The following is an 18,787-nucleotide window of genomic DNA, read 5'->3' on the forward strand; positions in this document are numbered from 1 at the left end:
GAGTCAAGATGAATAATTAACTAGTCGAAATGGCCCATCTATTTCTGCTTGGTGAGAAAATGATCCTTTGGAAGCCCCTGACCTCCCACCAAGATGGTATGGTAGTTTGTCAGCAGGAGGTTCTGATGCCGTGAATCCACCGTCTATTTATTTTTTGAAGATTTGATGCCCGGGGCAATGGGTGGAGGAAGCCATTAGACATGAAAGACATGCTTACCATGATGATGTATTATGAAATGGAGCAGCAGTGAGTCCCACAACAATCGTTACCATCAGTTTAGTCATGTCTTTGAACATGCATTGCAGCGCATAGTTGATGGAGTCTGCAAATTAAGGTAGCTGACTCGAAAGAAACTATCAAAGTGGCTCCGACATAGCTTCCACATCCGATAACCAGATTTGTACTCGTAATTGATGGGTTCCTAAATGGTAAGGCAAAAGGAATATACATCCACTGGGAGAGGGTAGAACCAATCGTAAGTGGAGATTGTTAAATACAATGCACAATATATTACGGGCACAAAGAATCTGGTCAATTTAACCTGATGGCCACCAAGCTAAAGGGGATCGCCTGACTGTCTTGCCTTGGTCGTCCAAAAGGAGTAATTAGGCGGGATTATGAATGTGAACTCTAATTCCATTTGGCGGGCTTGACTTCAGATTCCCTTCTGAATCGCAAATGCTAATTGCCTTGGATTATCATTATTATTAGCTTCTTCGAAGAACAGGGTTTTGTAAGAGGGTTTTTGGGACAAAATGGGACTAGGAAGTTGAGGTGGTTCCCCAGTAAGATCAGTTTCACGGATGATATGAATTTAAACATTATGGAATGACCTAGATGGCCTACAAAGCAAAGCATCGCATTAGATGGTTCGTGCATGTGCATGTGAATCAATCACCCAATTGGATGCAGACCATTCTTCTTGCTGTGTCTTTTGACAAACCAAAAAGAAGTGGCCGCTGATCCGCCACCCAATTTCTGAGTTGCACTGCTTGCTCCCAACTCGTCATTCTGCAATTTACATATGCTTATTCTCCTCGGTGCTTGCAAATCATTTTTAATTGTGATCCTCACTCAGAGGAATGACAATCTATTCATTTATTTGTTTTATTATAACAAAACTCAATCTCAAAAGTGGCATGTACTCTTCAGACTTTGAGTTTGTTTAGTGTGTGTGTTTTTTTTTGGGTCGTTTTGCATCTTCCGGAGGCATTTTCTTCCTTTAGGCTCTAGCACGAGTGGCTTGTAGAGCTCGTGGCAGACAGACATTGAGAAATCCTACACGAAACTCCATTGTAAGTGCTTTGCCGCACACACACGAAAAGAGATTCCCAACAGATCGAGTCAAACATATTACGCTTAGTGGAATCTCCTATTCCTGTACATTTGATCGTGAAGAATCAAATCAAACTACTACTGAATCGATTTAGCTTTAGCACGGAGAGTAGACAAAATGAATCTATTTCTGGTTCTTTTTTTTGTCTTTTTTTCCCTTTTTTGGGTTTAATAGAGCTAGAAAGAGAAAGTTGGACGAGAAAAAGAAAATCCGTTTAAAGGCCGTCAAAGTGTACTTCTCAAAATATGAAATCTATACGTAGTCTTCGGACCTAATATCTGATAACCTGACTTAATTATGCTGAAAATTAATTTATTAAGAGATTTTTAAATTCGACATGTTTAATAATGGAAGTACATTACCACTTAATACATTAAGCAATGCAGAATTTTTGTTCAATTTTTTAGAAAAAATATTTTTATTGAATTTGCTGAATTAACCCACAAAGTAAGACTTTTTTTAGTGCTCTTTCTCATACACTCTTTCTCTGTTACACGGAAACAACTTTTTCTCTCACACACTATTTCTTTCACACACATGAATACACATTTTTCTTCTAGCATACATAAGAAAATGGGATAATTGCACAAACCTCCCCTGAGGCTTCTGATACTTGCATTGACACTCCTTGAGGTTTTAAAAATTTTATCGACCTCCCTTGGTAGAGAAGGGAAATTACCAATTTGCTTATGTTATGATAGTTGAAATTACCACTTTGTCTTATAAAGTTGGGACTAATAACTAACGTAAATTTGGGAAACAAATGCATTTGAATTAGTTAATTATACTTAATTAGAATAACTGAAATTTTATGTCTAATTAAGTTGATTAAAACTCCATTACATAAAGGCACCAATTGAGGAAGAATTTTGGCACCATATTTGTGACTGGTATGATTTGACAAGGATGATTGAACAAGTTTTTGATATTGTAGCCATAAAACTAGAAGGGAAGAAATAGAGAAGAAAAAAACAAAGGAAAAAGAAAATGGGGACAAAGTGAAGATATTGTTCATCTGTTGGGAGTGAAGGTGATTTAAAACAAAAATCAAGGTATGAATTTCCTTTTCATCTTAGCCTACTATTATAAAATGTTCTTGTGAATCAATTTCAAGAAAACTAGTATGTTATATTATGAATTGTTTTGCTTGATCAATAGATTTTTGAGTTAGTAATAAAGCTAAATTCCTATATTTTACGTAACTTGTTGTTATGTGTAAATTTATACATTGAGGAAGGAATAATAGAAAGACATTAAGAGTTGATGTAAATGTTTGTGTGTTGTTCTGAATTTTATGTCAAGTAAAAGTTGTATTTTACTATTGAAAGATGTGGGTGAATTCCATGATTCTCCCCTATGGCTTGAAGAGGGCATAATTTCTACTAAATATTTTCACTATGAACTCTAAATGCAGCACAAAACAATATTTTTATATGCACCCAAACTCTTGCTGCTCACAATCATAATCTTGAAGGTGTAGATCCAGTTGTGATGTTTATATACACTTGCTGTTGAATAAAAAATCTAGCGGTTGGAACTTGCTTATGTTTTCATGTGGTGCTTGAAAGTTCTTGAATTGCATTTAGACCCCCTCAAATCTACTAATCATTTCAACCTTTTAATAACTTGCAATCTTCTACTAATACAGGGACCAAGAGGGCATTAATGGAATAAAAATCTCATCTCACTCATGAAAATAATATTTTAATCCTATTTGTACTGAATTGCTACCAAAATCTCAAAAGTAAGGGTGGTCAGTGAAATTTTTAAAACCTCAGAGGGTGTCAATGCAAGTGTCAGAAACTTTAGGGAAGATTTGTGAAATTATCCCTAAGAAAATACATAGGCAATCCAATCACACACAGAAAAATGAGGACATTCTTTCTCTCAATGTAATCGGCAAACATATAGTTAGGTTACGTTTTTTGTACTTTGGTGAAATCTGCCACATGCGCACATACTATTTCTCTCTTTCTTTGACACACAAATACACACATTTTTTCTCTATTTCTCTCTTGCGCACACACTTAACACCACATCTCCATTGTTTTCTAATTTTGCTCTCACACACACACTTTTCTTTCTTTCTTGTCTACGACCAAGAAAAGGCAAAATTTTTTGTTAAAGATAAAATTATCATGTCTTGCAACTTTTCACTTTAATACCTAGATTCTATTACTTATGAAACAGACATAACATTAGGAATTCGGCAACTTAAATACTTTCAAATTTAAATTTTAGATTACAACTTCATCAAATAAAACCTTAAAATTGAAATCCCACACGAGAGTGGGACAATGTTTCCCGGTACTCAAAACCCATTAGTCATCCCAATAATTTACATTTAAGTTTATGGGTTTACTGACTTTTTTTTGCGTCTGGGTTTGGTTTATCTTCCAGCATTTGTTCCGCGCAGCTCCTTGGATCGTGTAACCGTGTACGCAAATCTTTGTCACAAAAGACCCAAAAAGAATCATTGGGCTTGCTTAACATGTATAAAGATGGTAATGTCTCGTTGAAATATGGACCACATGCACCAAATCAAGCTGGGCTCCTCTACCCAAACTTGTAAAACCGTGAAGAAGTTGACTGAGAAATTTTACATACACTTGGATCTTGAGCCCATGGACAAAAAATCCCTGGTTTTTGCCGAGAAGAACTTGTATAAAAAATTACGTTCTTCATACACAAAATTTGGTTAAAAAAAAAATGAAGTTAATCGTGTTACGTGTATCAGGACGTGGTAATGACTAAAGTACTTATTTACTGGGGTTATAACTGAAGTACTTATTTGGGTATGCCATTCTTTATTGGGATTAATGATAAGTGTTTTAGATAATATCATCCAAGTTTCACAAAGAAATTTACATGCTAGAATACGCAACCAAAGTCAGTGCATGTGTCGGACAGAAAAATTCTGGTTTCACAAATATAAATATTTGGCAAAAGAATATTGAAGATTTATCATTGGAATAGCCAACCGTTTGAGTTCGGCATAGGCTGAACTTTCTCGCGTTGGTCATCTAACCTCTCCGATCCTTAATAGAATAAGAAGAAAATTCCAAGCTTTGGAAAAAGTAGACGTGTCGTATATGGCAGTGTTTTGAAAACTAGATCGAATTGTCTGATTCCAGCGATCAAATCGTTAACTGACCATATCTCTGGTCCCATTCAATAGTTCAATTGAACAGATCAAAAATTGGTTGAACCAGTAAAAATTGGACGATTCAATCAGATATACAAACTTTTTTTTTTTTAGAATAAATATTTCAGCTTTACTCGCATTATTTAATATTAAAGTAGATAAAAAATTATTAAACCTTTGAATCGAGATTGAACGATCGAATTGCAAATTGAAAGCTCTTCTGGTTCATTTTCGATTCGACTTTAAAAACATCGGTATATGGTTTTGGATAGTGGTCATGTTAATTCCCAAGGTCTTACCTTATTTGTAGAAAAAAATATAGTAAAACATTCATGGCCCTCTAGAAATTTACTAGGTTATTCCAAAAGGATTAGATGTTCCTTCTAATATGATTATTTGTTGTTTTCCCTACCGGAAAAGTGGAAGAGGTGGGTAGATTTCGTCACAACACGGAATATCTCCAAAAAAAAACAAAAAAAAAGGTTTATGCTCCCTTCAAATGATGGTTATGGGTTATGATCTATAAATTTCATTAGTTAGTTGATGAAAATTCTCCTTAAGTTATCAATTTAAAATGTATCAATGCTCTATTATTATTATTGGCAACAACAGTAGTGTAGTAGTACTACCATATTTTCTTAAAACTCATTTTACCTTTGACATATGAATGTGATTATTAGGGCTGTTCACGAATCGAATCGCGAGCGACTCGACTCAAGCTCGGTCAATATTGAGCTCGAGTCGAGCTAATCAAGTCGAGCTCGAGCTCAAAAACATTGCTCGCGAGCTCGATTATATATATATATTTTTTATTTTAATAGTAAAATTACATATATATCTGTAATATTTCATTATTTGATAAAAATTTATTATTTTATTTATTTTTATTATCTCTAATATATATGTAAAATTACATATATATATTTTTTTTAAAAAATAAAATAATAATTTTTTTTTATTTTTTATACTCGAACTCGAGCTTGATATTTTGAACTCGTCAAGTTCGAGCTCGACTTTGAGTTTCATAAAATTAACTGAAGGCTCGATTCGATTAAGTCAAAATTCGACTAGACTCGATTCCGTTTGCTTCTCTAGTGATAAAAATATTTGATCTTTGCCAGTAACTTATTGTACGGATGTCTATAGTCTTCTTATTATATGCTTCTGCCGTGCACTTCACTCTGTCGACGTAAAATTGAATTGAGCAAGTTTGTGCTAACTAACTAACTCGTGGGGGCAAGGGTGAAATCTGACGGTTCAACTAGAAGTGAATCAAATAATTTTGTCATTGAAAATTTCAGTCAAACGACTAAAACATCTCTTCGAAAGGGGATGAAATCATGCAACGCCGCATTGGCAGAGAAAACAAATTAAAAAAATGGTTTGCCAAACACATAAAAACATAAAAAGCTTCGTAAACTACTTGCCACCCCAATGTTATTTATTAGTGGTAGGAGTATTTAAGTTTCCATCTCCAACGAGGAGCACATGAGATAGATAGAGAGAGAGAGAAAGAACATGAGGACATGATATTAGTGGCGGCTGATAATGGTGCCAATCGGTTATTTATTAGCCGTGAAATCAAGTGATTAAATGCAATCCGTTTTGAAGGACCCACTCACTAAATCTCAAAAAAAAAAAAAAAAAAAAACCACTCTTTCTCTCTATCTTGTTATTATTTTTTGTATGAATTTCTTTTAATAAAGGCGAAGAAAATAAAACCTTCGGATGAAGATTATTACTGGTATACTATGACGAAATGGTTGGATTGCAGAAAGTCTGAGAGACAAAACCGTCAAAGTAGGTGAGAGACCGACGGCAAACCCATGTGCTGTTACGTTAGGCAACGTCCCAATGGTTGGTTTTTACTCTTTCGCTAAAGCGACGTCACAGACTCCCCTGCATCCCGGCATCACTTTCACATTAAAATTGCAATCTTTGCATCTATCTATTCAATGCTCTCCCTTCCTTTCCTACTAATTAAAAACGTATCCACATTTTTGGTTATCATCAAGTAGTAGTAGTAGTATTTTTTTATTTTTTTTTTATTACGGACACCATTTATTGAAGGGAAATGACATTCGCCTGTCCAAAATAATCTCAATCTCTTCTTGCCTTCCAATTCCTTCACTAAAATAAAAATAATAAAGTATGAGAGACTACTAATCTCAAAGTCTAAAATATGAGGTCCCTCCCTATTAAGGAATGGATAAAGAAATTGGTGGCATTATTGCTGATTGGCTTTGACATGAATGTCAAAAACTCTCTCTGTCGACATAATCACTTGCAATAATAATGTGGACCCATACCACGATCATTTTAATATCCAACCAACCATTTAGATTTCTTCTTTCCTCTCCCCCCATTCTCATGGAACCCACAGCTAGCTAAGCTAGTTATCTCTCTGTTTTTCTCAAAAGCGGTGTGCCTACTGCATTATACAGAGGGAAAGCGTGGGAAGATCGAGAGGTAGATTCTGAAGGTTTCATCATCATTCATGGCTCAGCTACCGGTTTCTTCTTCTTTCTTCTAATCAGCAAACGAGCACGTCCGAGTTAATTCGGCAACCGGTCAAACGAACGAGTTAAATTTCCTACCACAATCAAGTTCAAGTCAACGCAGCAGTCCACAGATATATAATAATCAATAATATAACTTGAAGAAGGAAGTGGCACTCCTCTCCTCTGCAGCTTGTTAATCAAAACTAGTGGTACTTTCGAGTTTAATTAGTTTGTCCAGCACCAAGTTATTTTAGAAGCGGCTGGCTGGCTAAACGAGCGAAAAGCCATAGGGCTGGCAAGTAAACCGAGTAGTAGTAGTACTACTACTACTACCAATTACCAAAAGGAGGGTAACTATTCTCATGTTCATTAATATGTACGCCTCTCAATCAAGCTGGGATCTCAAACACACTAAAGCTGGAAACCGAAACCCCCCCCCCCCACACAAATCTTAATTGCAGTCGTACCACCATGTGGAGTAATTATCAACGACAGAAAAGAAAAGAAAAGAAAAGAAATTGTCTAGTAGTATTACATGATGATAGCAGAACAAATACGTACGTGATGAAGCCACCATGCCTATGGCGTCCAGTCAATCAACTGAATTTGTGTGATGGATTAGACATATGCAGCGCATGCACTTTTTTGGTGCTACAACCAGGTACTAAGTACTGCCATTTTCTGTAAGGTACAATGATATTCAGCAATCTTCAAAGTCACGGGTCTCTATATATCCCAATCTCACGTAGTATATGGGAATTTGGAAATACATATAGATCATTTAATTTAAAACCAAACTCCCCATCTGGGGCAGGCTTCACTTTATATACGTATTCGTTGGGATAGTATTAATTTTTTCTTTTTAAAATTTTGTTGTCACGATGGTAATATGGTACAGGTACAATTTCTTTTGGTCCAAGAAACAAACCTATTTAAGTTTCCTTGTACAAGAAGCAAAGCCAAAATTTCATGGTTGATTTTGGCTGAGCGACAAGGCCTGTCGGTGTTTGGCGAGCTAACCACGGATTAAATTAAAGTTAGCTTTTTTTTTTCCTGCCTGTAAAACTTTCTTAACCAATTTCTGGATGCTTCAAAAGCGCTTTGTGATGATCTAAAACTTTAACCGATACACGTGCACTAATTAAGCGAATGTATCCACAATTCAAACTACTGGGAAATCTGTAGTTCACGGAATTAAATATTAATAATTAATATTCATGTATGCAAATGTCACCCTGCCCATTCCGTACAACTATTTCAGTTGGCAGAAAGTGTTCCCGTATGACGACCGCCCGACTTTCGTAACAGGTAGTAAAAGAAAACGAACGTTTTGTCTTTAGTTCTTCTCAACTGATGTGATGTCTTCGAGGAGTAATTTTAGATGCTTCCCCGGAGATTTATGATAATTCCGCCTAATGCTCCTCTTAATTTTGCTTTCAAGTTATGGTCCATAATTAGTATGGTGGCAACAAAATTGGCAACAGTGGCATTTGTGGTTTTGGTGATGGTGCTGGTTTTTTACGACATTTAGACAAAAACACATTAGAATAGCTTGTTTTGTTCTTCTTTTTCTTTATTCTTTAGCAAAAGGTTTTGTTACTCAAACAATAAAAGTAGGAGAGGTATGTGTAATATTTGAACGAAACAAGACCGATATTGGGATGAAACTGTCATGTATTTACCACTATAACTGTTAATCGAGCCGAGTCGAACTCGAGCTAACTCGAACTCGCTCAATTAGTAATTCGAGATTCACAAGCTGTTCGAGATCAACTCAGTGTACTCCATCGAAAACTCGAGCTCGAGTTCGAGTTCAAAATCGAGCCGAGCTTATCGAGTTCAAAATCGAGCCGAGTTTATCGAGCTCGAGTTCGTTTGGGTGATGAACATTAGGGTAAGACCGAAAGAGGAAAGAAAAAATTAGGGCTAGAAACGGGAGAATGAATTAGGTAAAAGTATCAAATACACAATGAAATGACGCTAATGACGCTACTATTCGAGCCTAAACGAGTCGAGCCCTTATCCAGCCGGGTCGAGCTCGGCTCGTGAGCTACCCTGTTCGATTAACAGCTCTATTTACCACTTAAGTTAAGAGAGGTTTCTAAAATTATCTCTATTTTAAAACTTGAGCCGGCAAAATTGTTTTATCCGTAAATCTCGATTTGGTGGCAAAAGTAAATAAAAGTGAAGCAATTGGAAGCCAAGGAGCGGATGGAATTGGCAATGAGAGATGGACAGTTTGTGGCTTTGCTTTGGGCCAACTTTATATCCTTCAACTTTTAGTTGAGCGTCGATTTGCTTTATCTCACGACAGCATGGAGAGTTTGATGAAATTTAATTAATTAATTAATTAATTTTTTGTATTTTCCCATTGAACTTCGATGACGTCGAGGGAGATGGTCCAATGTGGTTGCTACTGTAGTAAATGTCCACCTATACTATTAATTAAGTTTTTACAACTCCCGTCCAACTTCGTAGGACGTTTACCAAAAAAAAAAAACCACCCACACACACACACACGGAGCTAAAGAAGAACTAGAAAAGGTACCTTTTTGTTTGACCATGTGGGTGGTGCATTGACAAATGAGAGGGGTAACTGGGCAAGATTAGAAAACAAAGAATCCACAACATTATTGTTTCTTTCTTGGACTGGAATAGCAAATTACAAAATTAAAATGTTGGTATAAAAGATATTTCTTGAATCTTCATTCCCTGTTTGGGAAGCCAAAAGATTTCGATTTTCAGTGATAATAGAAGGAAACCCGAGGAAACGCCAAAGTCGTAGCCGATTTTGGAAGCATTTTCGAAATTGTGAGTAAAAATCCAAAACAGGGTGTGCTAATCAACTCGAGTCTAAGGATGGCAATGGGGACGGGGGAAATTTTTCCCCCGTTTAGAAATGGGACAGGGGCAGGGGACACCCGTTTAAAAAAAATAAATATATATATACATAATTATATATAATATTTAATTTAATTAGTTATAATTTTATAATAATGATATTATTAGTTATATGTATCATTTAATGTATATTAGTATATGAATATAATTGATATTATCAATTATACTACTAATTATACATATCTATTAATAAAAATTATTAATTATTTATATTAAATTTATTAATATATTTATATTAAATTTCTAATTACACTTAATACAATAATATTTTTTCTAAAAAAAATATAATAATAATTTAGTGATTGCATTTGTATCAAAAGTGAAAATTTGATTATTTTAGTTATATTTGTTATATCGTATTAGATTGTATTCAAATAACTTTTATTTAATTATTTTTATGAGTTTCAATTGTGAAGTTACAATGAATAATAATTTGATAATGTGTTGATATTTTAGTACTTGATTATTTACTAAAATTTAATTATAATAAAATTATATAACAAAATTTTTTAACCCCCACGAGTACTCCCGCAAAGGAAGCGGGGCGGGACGGGGGCGGGGTGGAGGGAATTAATAGGCAACACCCCCGCCCCATCCTCGCCCATTGCCACCCCTAGACTCGACGCCATAGGAGTTAAGCAAGCCCGTAGGTTGGACAATTAGGACAAAAGGCAACCCCGGGGAAGAGTCGGTGATTGTTTTTTTTTTTTTTCTCTCGTTTAAGCCGGTGGTTGAAGTTAAAAATTCTCTATGGCGTTATCCCAAAATAGATAAAAGCAGAAGAGACAAAAAATAATTACACCAACACTGCCAGTATGTAATCATAGCCAAAATAGTCCATACGAGGGGGGAGGGTCTGATGCTACGCAGTAGTAGTAGTACTACGTCGTGGTGGAGCTTTTAACTCTTTTATTGAATGCAGTAGCGGTAGCGTCAGAGATTTTCCCCCCTATACGGGTACCGGTTAAGAGTTGCATGTGATGTACGTCCGTCCTCGACTTTGAGTGCTGATTTTAGTATTTACTATTTACTGTTCTGTCGGCATCGAGCGGACATTTTGTAGTTGTATGGACCTTAGTACCACAAAGCTACGTAACAGTGCACTAGTGGGTTTGTTTGGATAGTGTATTATTTAAAATAATTATTATAACAATTTTAATAATGTGATATACGTAAAATAAAAAAATAATTAAAAATAAATTAAAAAATATATTTATAATACAAACGAAATATTATTTGAAATAATTCATCAATCCAAACAAACTCTAGTCTTAATTGAAGAGTTAGGGTCTATTTGATAACATAAAAAAGTGCTGAATCTGAACTTTTTCAGACATTCAGATGTTTTGAGTGTTTGATAAATGAAAATCCATTTGCTGAACTTGTTAAGTAATGCTGAACTTGTTTGTATTTTTTTCAGCACAAGAATCCTAACTGAATGCTTAATTCTGATAAGAATCAATAGAATTATTTCAACTACCTTATCTTATCTACCAAATCTACCCTTGTTTATTAATTATGTTCAAAATTCTTATATAATTAAACAACCTAATATTCTCTATCTAATGATTTTCTATTTCTCTTTTCTCCCTTTTGAATGACTTTCATTTCTTCTCCATATTCCTCATATAATATAATTCATCTTTTATATTAATTTGACTTAAAAATAAATATTGTCATTTTCATACCTAACATTTTTAACTAATTAAATCATATGTTCTATTTCTTTTTTGGATGAAAAGATATAAGGGCAAAATTATCAAATTTAACTTATTAAGTATTCAGTTATAAATGTTTATCAAACAGTATAAATAAATTTAGCAGTAAAATTCAGACATTCATATGTTTCTTTTCAATGCTTAAAATTCAGCAAATTAATTGTTTTAGTATTCAGATTTCAAAATTCAAATTCAGTTTTATCAAACGGAACCTTACTCTTATTGAGGATAGCTTTCTTACCATTCAAATTAAGGATGGCTTTCTTTTTTCTTTTTTCGATTTGCTCTTTGAAAAGTTTGTGAGGACAGATAATTAAGCCTCTTGCTATTAACACAATTATTGTTTGCCTTATAACTACCTAAGCTGCTTCAGTGGGTTTACTTCGCATCTTTGCTCGCAAATAACTAATAACTAGAAGGGTTAATTACATTTACCTCATCTGAGTTTTGATCAAATTATAAAATTTACTCAGTGATTTGGCTATATTACAATCAAACCCATTGAATGCCAAGACTTTTATCAAATACCCTCTTTAAATTAATTGCCGTTAGAAATAATGCATGTATCAGCGAAATACATGCATAAAAGCCCCCAAAATACCTATTTGTAAATTGAGTTCATTACATTTGCATCGCTTAAGGTTTGTGTGCATTATATTTATCTCTCCTGAAGTTTGTCCAAATGACAATTAATATCAACTTCATAGTTTGTCCAAATTAGTTCAATACTTTAATTAAAGCAACTCCTATCAAATCAACATTTTCACTAGTCAAGATAGAGCATTAATGACTAATCTCTTTCCCAGTTATTCTTTTGTCTCCTTATAGAATACAATTAATGTAACCAAAACTCTAATCATATGACAGCACACACAATAGTTTTTTGCTCATTGGCGTAGTTTCTTTAACCACCATGGTTACAATTTTTTTTTTAGATAAAAAACATTTTCCATGTCAATGTGCAAATAATCAAACTCTATTTTTCAACTGGTTAAAGAATAATCAAACTCTATTTTTTTCACTGTTTTCTTCTAATATGGGTCTCATTTTTTCTCGGATCATGTTAAGGAAATTTCATATAAATAATTGGTTATCCAAAGGTTGAATTATATTACGGGTCAAATTATACGGTCCTTTTTTACAATTTAGATAATTTTTAAGGAAGATAATTGTAATTTTATTGCGAAGGGCTGCTTTGTCATTTTGTATTTCAGTTAATTGGGTTTGGACATCATCACTCATAAATGGATAACTATAATTTAGTTAAACTATAAGGTTCGTTCTATAACTTGATCAAACCTCAAGAAGAAGAAAGACCTTTTAGCCAAGTTCAGGGGAACGGGGAGTCACGGCGGCTGAAATTATAATGGCGCGGCGAAGACGGCAGCTAAAAACTATAAAGTAGGCTAATTGAATGTTAACGTTGGCGCTGGGTATGGACTTTCCAACCACCCAGACCCGTCTTCACAACCGCCCTAATTTAAGCTTAGGAAATCAATCCCCTTTCCCTCTGTCTCTATGGTATCTATACTTGTATTTTTCTCAAATTCTCAATAACAAATACTACCATTATACTGACCAATATAATAATTCTTCCTCCCTCCACTCCTGACTTGCCTTCTCAGCCACACAAAATTTTGGTTGTAAAGACTACTCCGCAAATACTTAACGTGTAGACTAGTAGCAGCTAGACTTCATATTCGTGTCCCTCCCCCACTTTCTCCTTTCTTTTTAAACCCCCCCGGTCTCCCTCCTCTTCACCTCCTCCCGCAGCATCTATTTGTACATAGCGATAGAAAAAACAGCAAGAAACTCGGAACACATATATGTAGTACAACTACTAAAATCCCACTCCATCCATCTCATCGTAATTACACAGTCATATACATATCCTCTCCCACGCTCTGATCAATGGGTGCTCATCCGCACTTTGAACCAATCTCGAAATGTAGCTCGGAGGGACGGTCGAATCAGACCGTGGCAGCAGACCTAGATGGCACCCTTTTGGTATCCACAAGTGCTTTTCCCTACTACATGCTTGTTGCTTTAGAAGCCGGCAGCCTTCCAAGGGCATTACTCCTCCTGGCCTCTGTTCCCTTTGTGTACTTCACATACATTTTCCTATCCGAATCTGCAGCCATCCATACTTGGGCATACATCGCCCTTGCTGGACTCAAACTGCGGGATATCGAACTCGTTTCGAAGTCCGTATTGCCCAAGTTTTATGCGGAAGATGTGCACCCCGAGACCTGGAGGGTGTTCAATGCTTTTGGAAGGAGATACATTATAACCGCAACTCCCAGAATCATGGTGGAACCTTTTGCCAAGAATTTCCTTGGGGCCGACAAGGTTCTGGGGACAGAGCTGCAAGTGTCAAAATCTGGACGTGCTACGGGATTCTTGAAGAAGCCTGGTGTTCTTGTCGGCGAACGCAAGAAAGCAGCACTCATTCAAGAGTTTGGTACTGACGTGCCTGATTTAGGTCTAGGAGATCGAGAGACAGACCATGATTTCATGTCCATATGCAAGGTAAACTTCAACTTCTTCTTCTTTTTTTTTTTTCCCGATACTTTGATTGTTTTTTTTAATATATATATATATATAATTCCCTCCTCATGAGCGTCCTTGCCTTTGCTTATCGATTCACTTTTTCTGTAGCTGAAGGCAACAGTTTCATAGGGGGTTGGTTTCTATTGTTATTAGTTCCTATATCATGATTAACTGCAATAGCCACTCGCTTTTTCATGGTGTGAGAAAACTTTTTTCTACGTGTCTCTCAGCTAAAATCCCACTAGTATCTATGTCGTATGGATCAGTTTTTTTTTTTTCCTTATCTCGTTTGCTATGGTAATTTTTTTTTTTTTACTTTTATTGTCCTTTTAGTTAGCATTCTCGTCTCATATTACTTGAAAATCCTCGAGTTTCTTCTATAAACTTTTATTGTCCTTTTAGTTAGCATTCTCGTCTCATATTACTTGAAAATCCTCGAGTTTCTTCTATAAAATCCTGAAAATTTGTAAAAGCGTGAAATTTGGTTTTCAAGGAGAAGGTGAACAGACATCCAAGACCGTACACAGTACACATCCACGCACCACCATGCATCTTTTGGTAAAGTAGTAAACCTTTACTCCCGTAAAGTGACCCTGCTCAGCTGACATCTAAGCAACGGAAACGAATTTATATTCCAAATGGAAAATGAACGATATCTCTATATTTAAAAATTTTGATGGGCATGTTCCACGTTTGAATATTTCCAAACCATTTCTACGTAAAATTGTTTTATTTGTTTCATTACCAGCTGTGGTGGGATCCAATTATGGTTGCAGTAAAGATGACCCACCTCTTTAATTTTAAAAATTCCTACATTTGTGTCTATTACTCATGCATCTCATCATTTTAATTGTTTTTGTAGATAAACTCAAATATTAAATACTAATGGGAGATGCACGCACCCTATGAGTATGCAGATTATGTTTTTTTTATTCAAACAAATGAAAGTTATTAGAATTTTTTTTGTTGTAAAAAAAAAAAGAAGTTATTGAATGTTAAAATAGTGGAAGTTATGGAGTTTAGAAGTTATCTTTAGTATATTTTTATTTTTTATGAGAGTAAAATTTTAAAAAATAAAATATTTTAACACCTAAATCATGCCTCATACTTTATATATACTAGTGGGTGAGGCATATGAGTGTGCATATTTTAGGAAAACTATAAATACCAAAGGCAAGTATATCGGCACCAAGGTTTAGATAAACATGGAGAATTCAAATCAGAGCAATTGTATTGACATGGGAAGAGGACAGCGTGGTTCTAAGTTTTTAATTGTAAATATTATTGCGATCATTTTACCCTAAATGATAAGGATAAAATTGGTAATTCAAAAAAAATGAAAAAAAAAGATCAAACCCCGCTCGCACTTTATACGTGTGTGTGTGTATATATATAGATAGAGAGAGAGAGAGAGAGAGAAAAAAAAAAAAGGACATGGGCCTTTCATTTTCTCAGTAAATAGCAAGTTCCAGGAAGGTCCAATCTGGCAAGAGTCAATGCTATTCATTGCTTGGACGCTACCAAGTACCAGAGTAGATATGATATCCGCTTCTCATTAGAATGTTACAGCTGCCGGCGCTGTACTCTCGTAACAAACTCCCCTGTCTTATCTCCAATAAAATTCACGAAAAAACAAAACTTGGAAGAATAATAAATGCAATATTTGGTGATAGGCAGTTCTTCTTCTTCTTCTTCTTCTTTTTTTGGCTTATGGGTGACAGGCAGTTTTCCATGCAAATACTGACATATATGCATAAAGATTTTTTTTGGGGGGGGGGGGTTTGGGTTGTGCATGAAGAATTACGTCTTTACTGATCGTGCAGGAAGGTTACATGGCACCAGGAGCAAAATGCGAACCCCTACCAAGAAATAAGCTGCTAAGCCCAGTCATTTTTCACGAAGGTCGTCTGGTACAAAGGCCTACACCTCTTGTGGCCCTGTTGACCTTCTTGTGGATGCCGATTGGGATTGTCCTCTCCATCCTTCGTGTTTACCTCAACATTCCCCTGCCCGAAAGAATTGTTCGGTACAACTACATGATTCTGGGAATCAAACTCGTTGTGAAGGGCAACCCACCCCCACCTCCGAAGGAAGGCCATAGCGGGGTCCTATTCGTCTGCAACCACCGCACGATCCTAGACCCCGTTGTTACGGCGGTGGCACTGAGAAGGAAGATCAGTTGCGTGACATACAGCATAAGTAAATTCTCAGAACTGATTTCACCGATCAAAGCCGTGGCATTATCTCGAGAACGAGAAAGGGATGCAGAGAACATCAAGCGTTTGCTTCAAGAAGGTGACTTGGTTATCTGCCCCGAGGGGACTACGTGCAGGGAGCCATTTCTGTTGAGATTTAGCGCACTCTTTGCCGAGTTGACAGACAGAATTGTCCCCGTCGCCATTAACACTAAACAGTCCGTATTTTATGGGACAACTGTGCGTGGGCACAAGTTTTTGGATCCCTACTTCGTTTTCATGAATCCCAGGCCCACCTACGAGATCACCTTCTTGAATCAACTGCCCCCGGAACTGACTCGCCGAGGTGGTGGAAAATCTGCTATTGAAGTTGCCAACTACATCCAAAGGGTGCTCGCCGGCACGCTAGGCTTCGAGTGCACTAGCTTGACCAGGAAAGACAAGTATGCCATGATGGCCGGAACAGATGGCCGTGTTGAAAACAAGGAGGACAATTCCCATGAAAAGAAATGAGCAGTCCTGAGTCCTCCATTTGTTTCCCCAAGTAGTATAATGTTTTCGAACCTTTTTCGTCGTATTCAAGCAAAAGAGGGGAAAAGAAAAACGAGAACAAAATAATTGTTGATCGTTATGATTAAGATCTTCATATGGTATAACGCACCACGTATATGCTTTCTGGATTACATTACATGCATAAAGTCTACGTCCCAGTCTTGCTTAGCATGCAGTGCCTTAGACTTCTTCATATCCTTTTTGTCATATTATATTGGATTAAAAACAAAAAAATTCCCTGTGATATATCTAATATACAGAAAAATCCCCTATAGTTTCAAAACATACAAAACGATATCTCATGTTTGAATTAAATTGTAAACTAATAGAATTCGTTAAACTTAACGAAAATGACGGTCTCGACTGTTAAACTTGTCGGATTTCGTTAAGTTTACCGGATTTCATTAAATTTTTCATTAAATTTATCGGATTCCGTTAAAACTAACGAATTCTGTTAGTTTACAATTTAATTCAAAACATAAAGTGTCGTTTTGTATGTTTTGAAACTACGGGAGTTTTTCTGTATATTAGATATACCACAAGGGATTTTTTTTTTTTAACCCTATTATGTTAAGAAAAAAGGGGGAAGAAACGACGGGAATTATCTAGTCATGCAAAATTTTTTTTTTTTTTTCATCAAGCTGCAGCAAGCAAGTCATTTTCAATGTTTTTAACTACTTCAACTGTGCCCCAAAAGGAAAAAAAAAAAAAAAAAACTTCCAGCGTACAAATTAAATGATACTATTGTTATGGCCATTTGACAGTTGTATGGTGCGCAATGACGGAGCCAAGGGGGGCAGAGGGGGGCCATCCCCCCCTAAGTTTTGAGAATTTTAATTCATAATATGTAAATATGTGTGTAAAATAAAATTGCAAATTTTTTCAATTTTAACGGAGGAAGTCTCATGGTCATTGGTCTTTTTTTAGTACAATTTACGCCATAAAGCTTCTCGGGTAGAGTTAGACTGGGGATGTAATCTCAAGTCAATGGTTTTCCATGGCAAGCGTGTTTTGAGTGATTTAGAAATCGTGATTTGAGGGCATTCATTGATTGCCATCTTAGGATCTCCTGTAACTTATTCGAGAAATAATTGAAAAAAAAAAAAAGAAAGAGAATTGTTGAGGTTTCTTCTTTACCAAATGCAAATCGAGTTATTTGCAAATATAGATTTGAGGGTATATTCATCTTTATAGTCAAAGATTAAAAGATTCCGGCAACTAGAAAATTAGAGAGAGGGAGAGGGTTTCTTGTTCAGCCATGTGCATCTGAATCTTATTATCGAATGATCATTTTCTAAATTGAAAACAAAAGAAACTCAATGCTCGTTGAAAAAGGATATTTTACAAGCAATATCATTTTGTTTCATAACCTAAAGAGGGAAACTTTTTTTTTTTTTTTAAAAAGAACACATTGACAATTAATACTGCGTTTTGACTTAGGAGAGACGCTATTCTTACCTGATTATACCAACTGATGACAATTCTCAATGTCTGAACCACATTAGCGGCGTGCTAATTGTGGGTTAAAAAAAATTAAAGATTTGTCGAGTTCTGGGCCTTCTAGCCCAGCTTCAGGATAAAGACTCCCCCTCAGACGACAGCTGTACTGGTTGCATTTGTCAGTCGTCCTACACTAACTAATGGAAGTCTCCTTTAGGAAATAGCTAAGTTAAAGATAGCCACGTGCAAAATTGTACCGGCTGTTGTGCTTTTTTAGGTTTTTGTTTTTTTCTTTTACAGCGTAGGTGAAAAATTTTAAATTCAGAACTTGTTACTTACGTTCTCTCTCGTCTCGTATTATGTAATTTATTCCTTCTTACTCTATTCTCTCGTCTCGTATCATGTAATTCATCCCTTCTTACTCTATTGTGCTTCTTATTTGTTTCTC

At 35.7% G+C, this 18,787-nt stretch overlaps 1 protein-coding gene across 1 annotated transcript; it reads left to right on the forward strand.

The window, feature by feature from the left end:
* Positions 1-13,333: 13,333 nt before the first annotated feature.
* On the forward strand, positions 13,334-17,067 carry LOC113775462 (glycerol-3-phosphate 2-O-acyltransferase 6). The gene is made up of 2 exons (XM_027320354.1): positions 13,334-14,131; positions 15,976-17,067. Exons 1-2 carry the CDS (start codon positions 13,514-13,516, stop codon positions 16,858-16,860), a joined length of 1,503 nt encoding a protein of 500 aa, XP_027176155.1. The 5' UTR covers positions 13,334-13,513; the 3' UTR covers positions 16,861-17,067.
* Positions 17,068-18,787: the final 1,720 nt, after the last annotated feature.

The sequence above is a fragment of the Coffea eugenioides genome, chromosome 6 (genome assembly GCF_003713205.1).
Source record: "Coffea eugenioides isolate CCC68of chromosome 6, Ceug_1.0, whole genome shotgun sequence".
Taxonomy (NCBI): Eukaryota; Viridiplantae; Streptophyta; class Magnoliopsida; order Gentianales; family Rubiaceae; genus Coffea; species Coffea eugenioides.

Bases quoted from the DNA above. Each gene is read 5' to 3' on its own strand.
- LOC113775462 (XM_027320354.1), top strand. From the start codon at position 13,514: ATGGGTGCTCATCCGCACTTTGAACCAATCTCGAAATGTAGCTCGGAG. The intron at 14,132-15,975 runs GTAAACTTCAAC...CTGATCGTGCAG, and splicing joins ATTTCATGTCCATATGCAAG to GAAGGTTACATGGCACCAGG.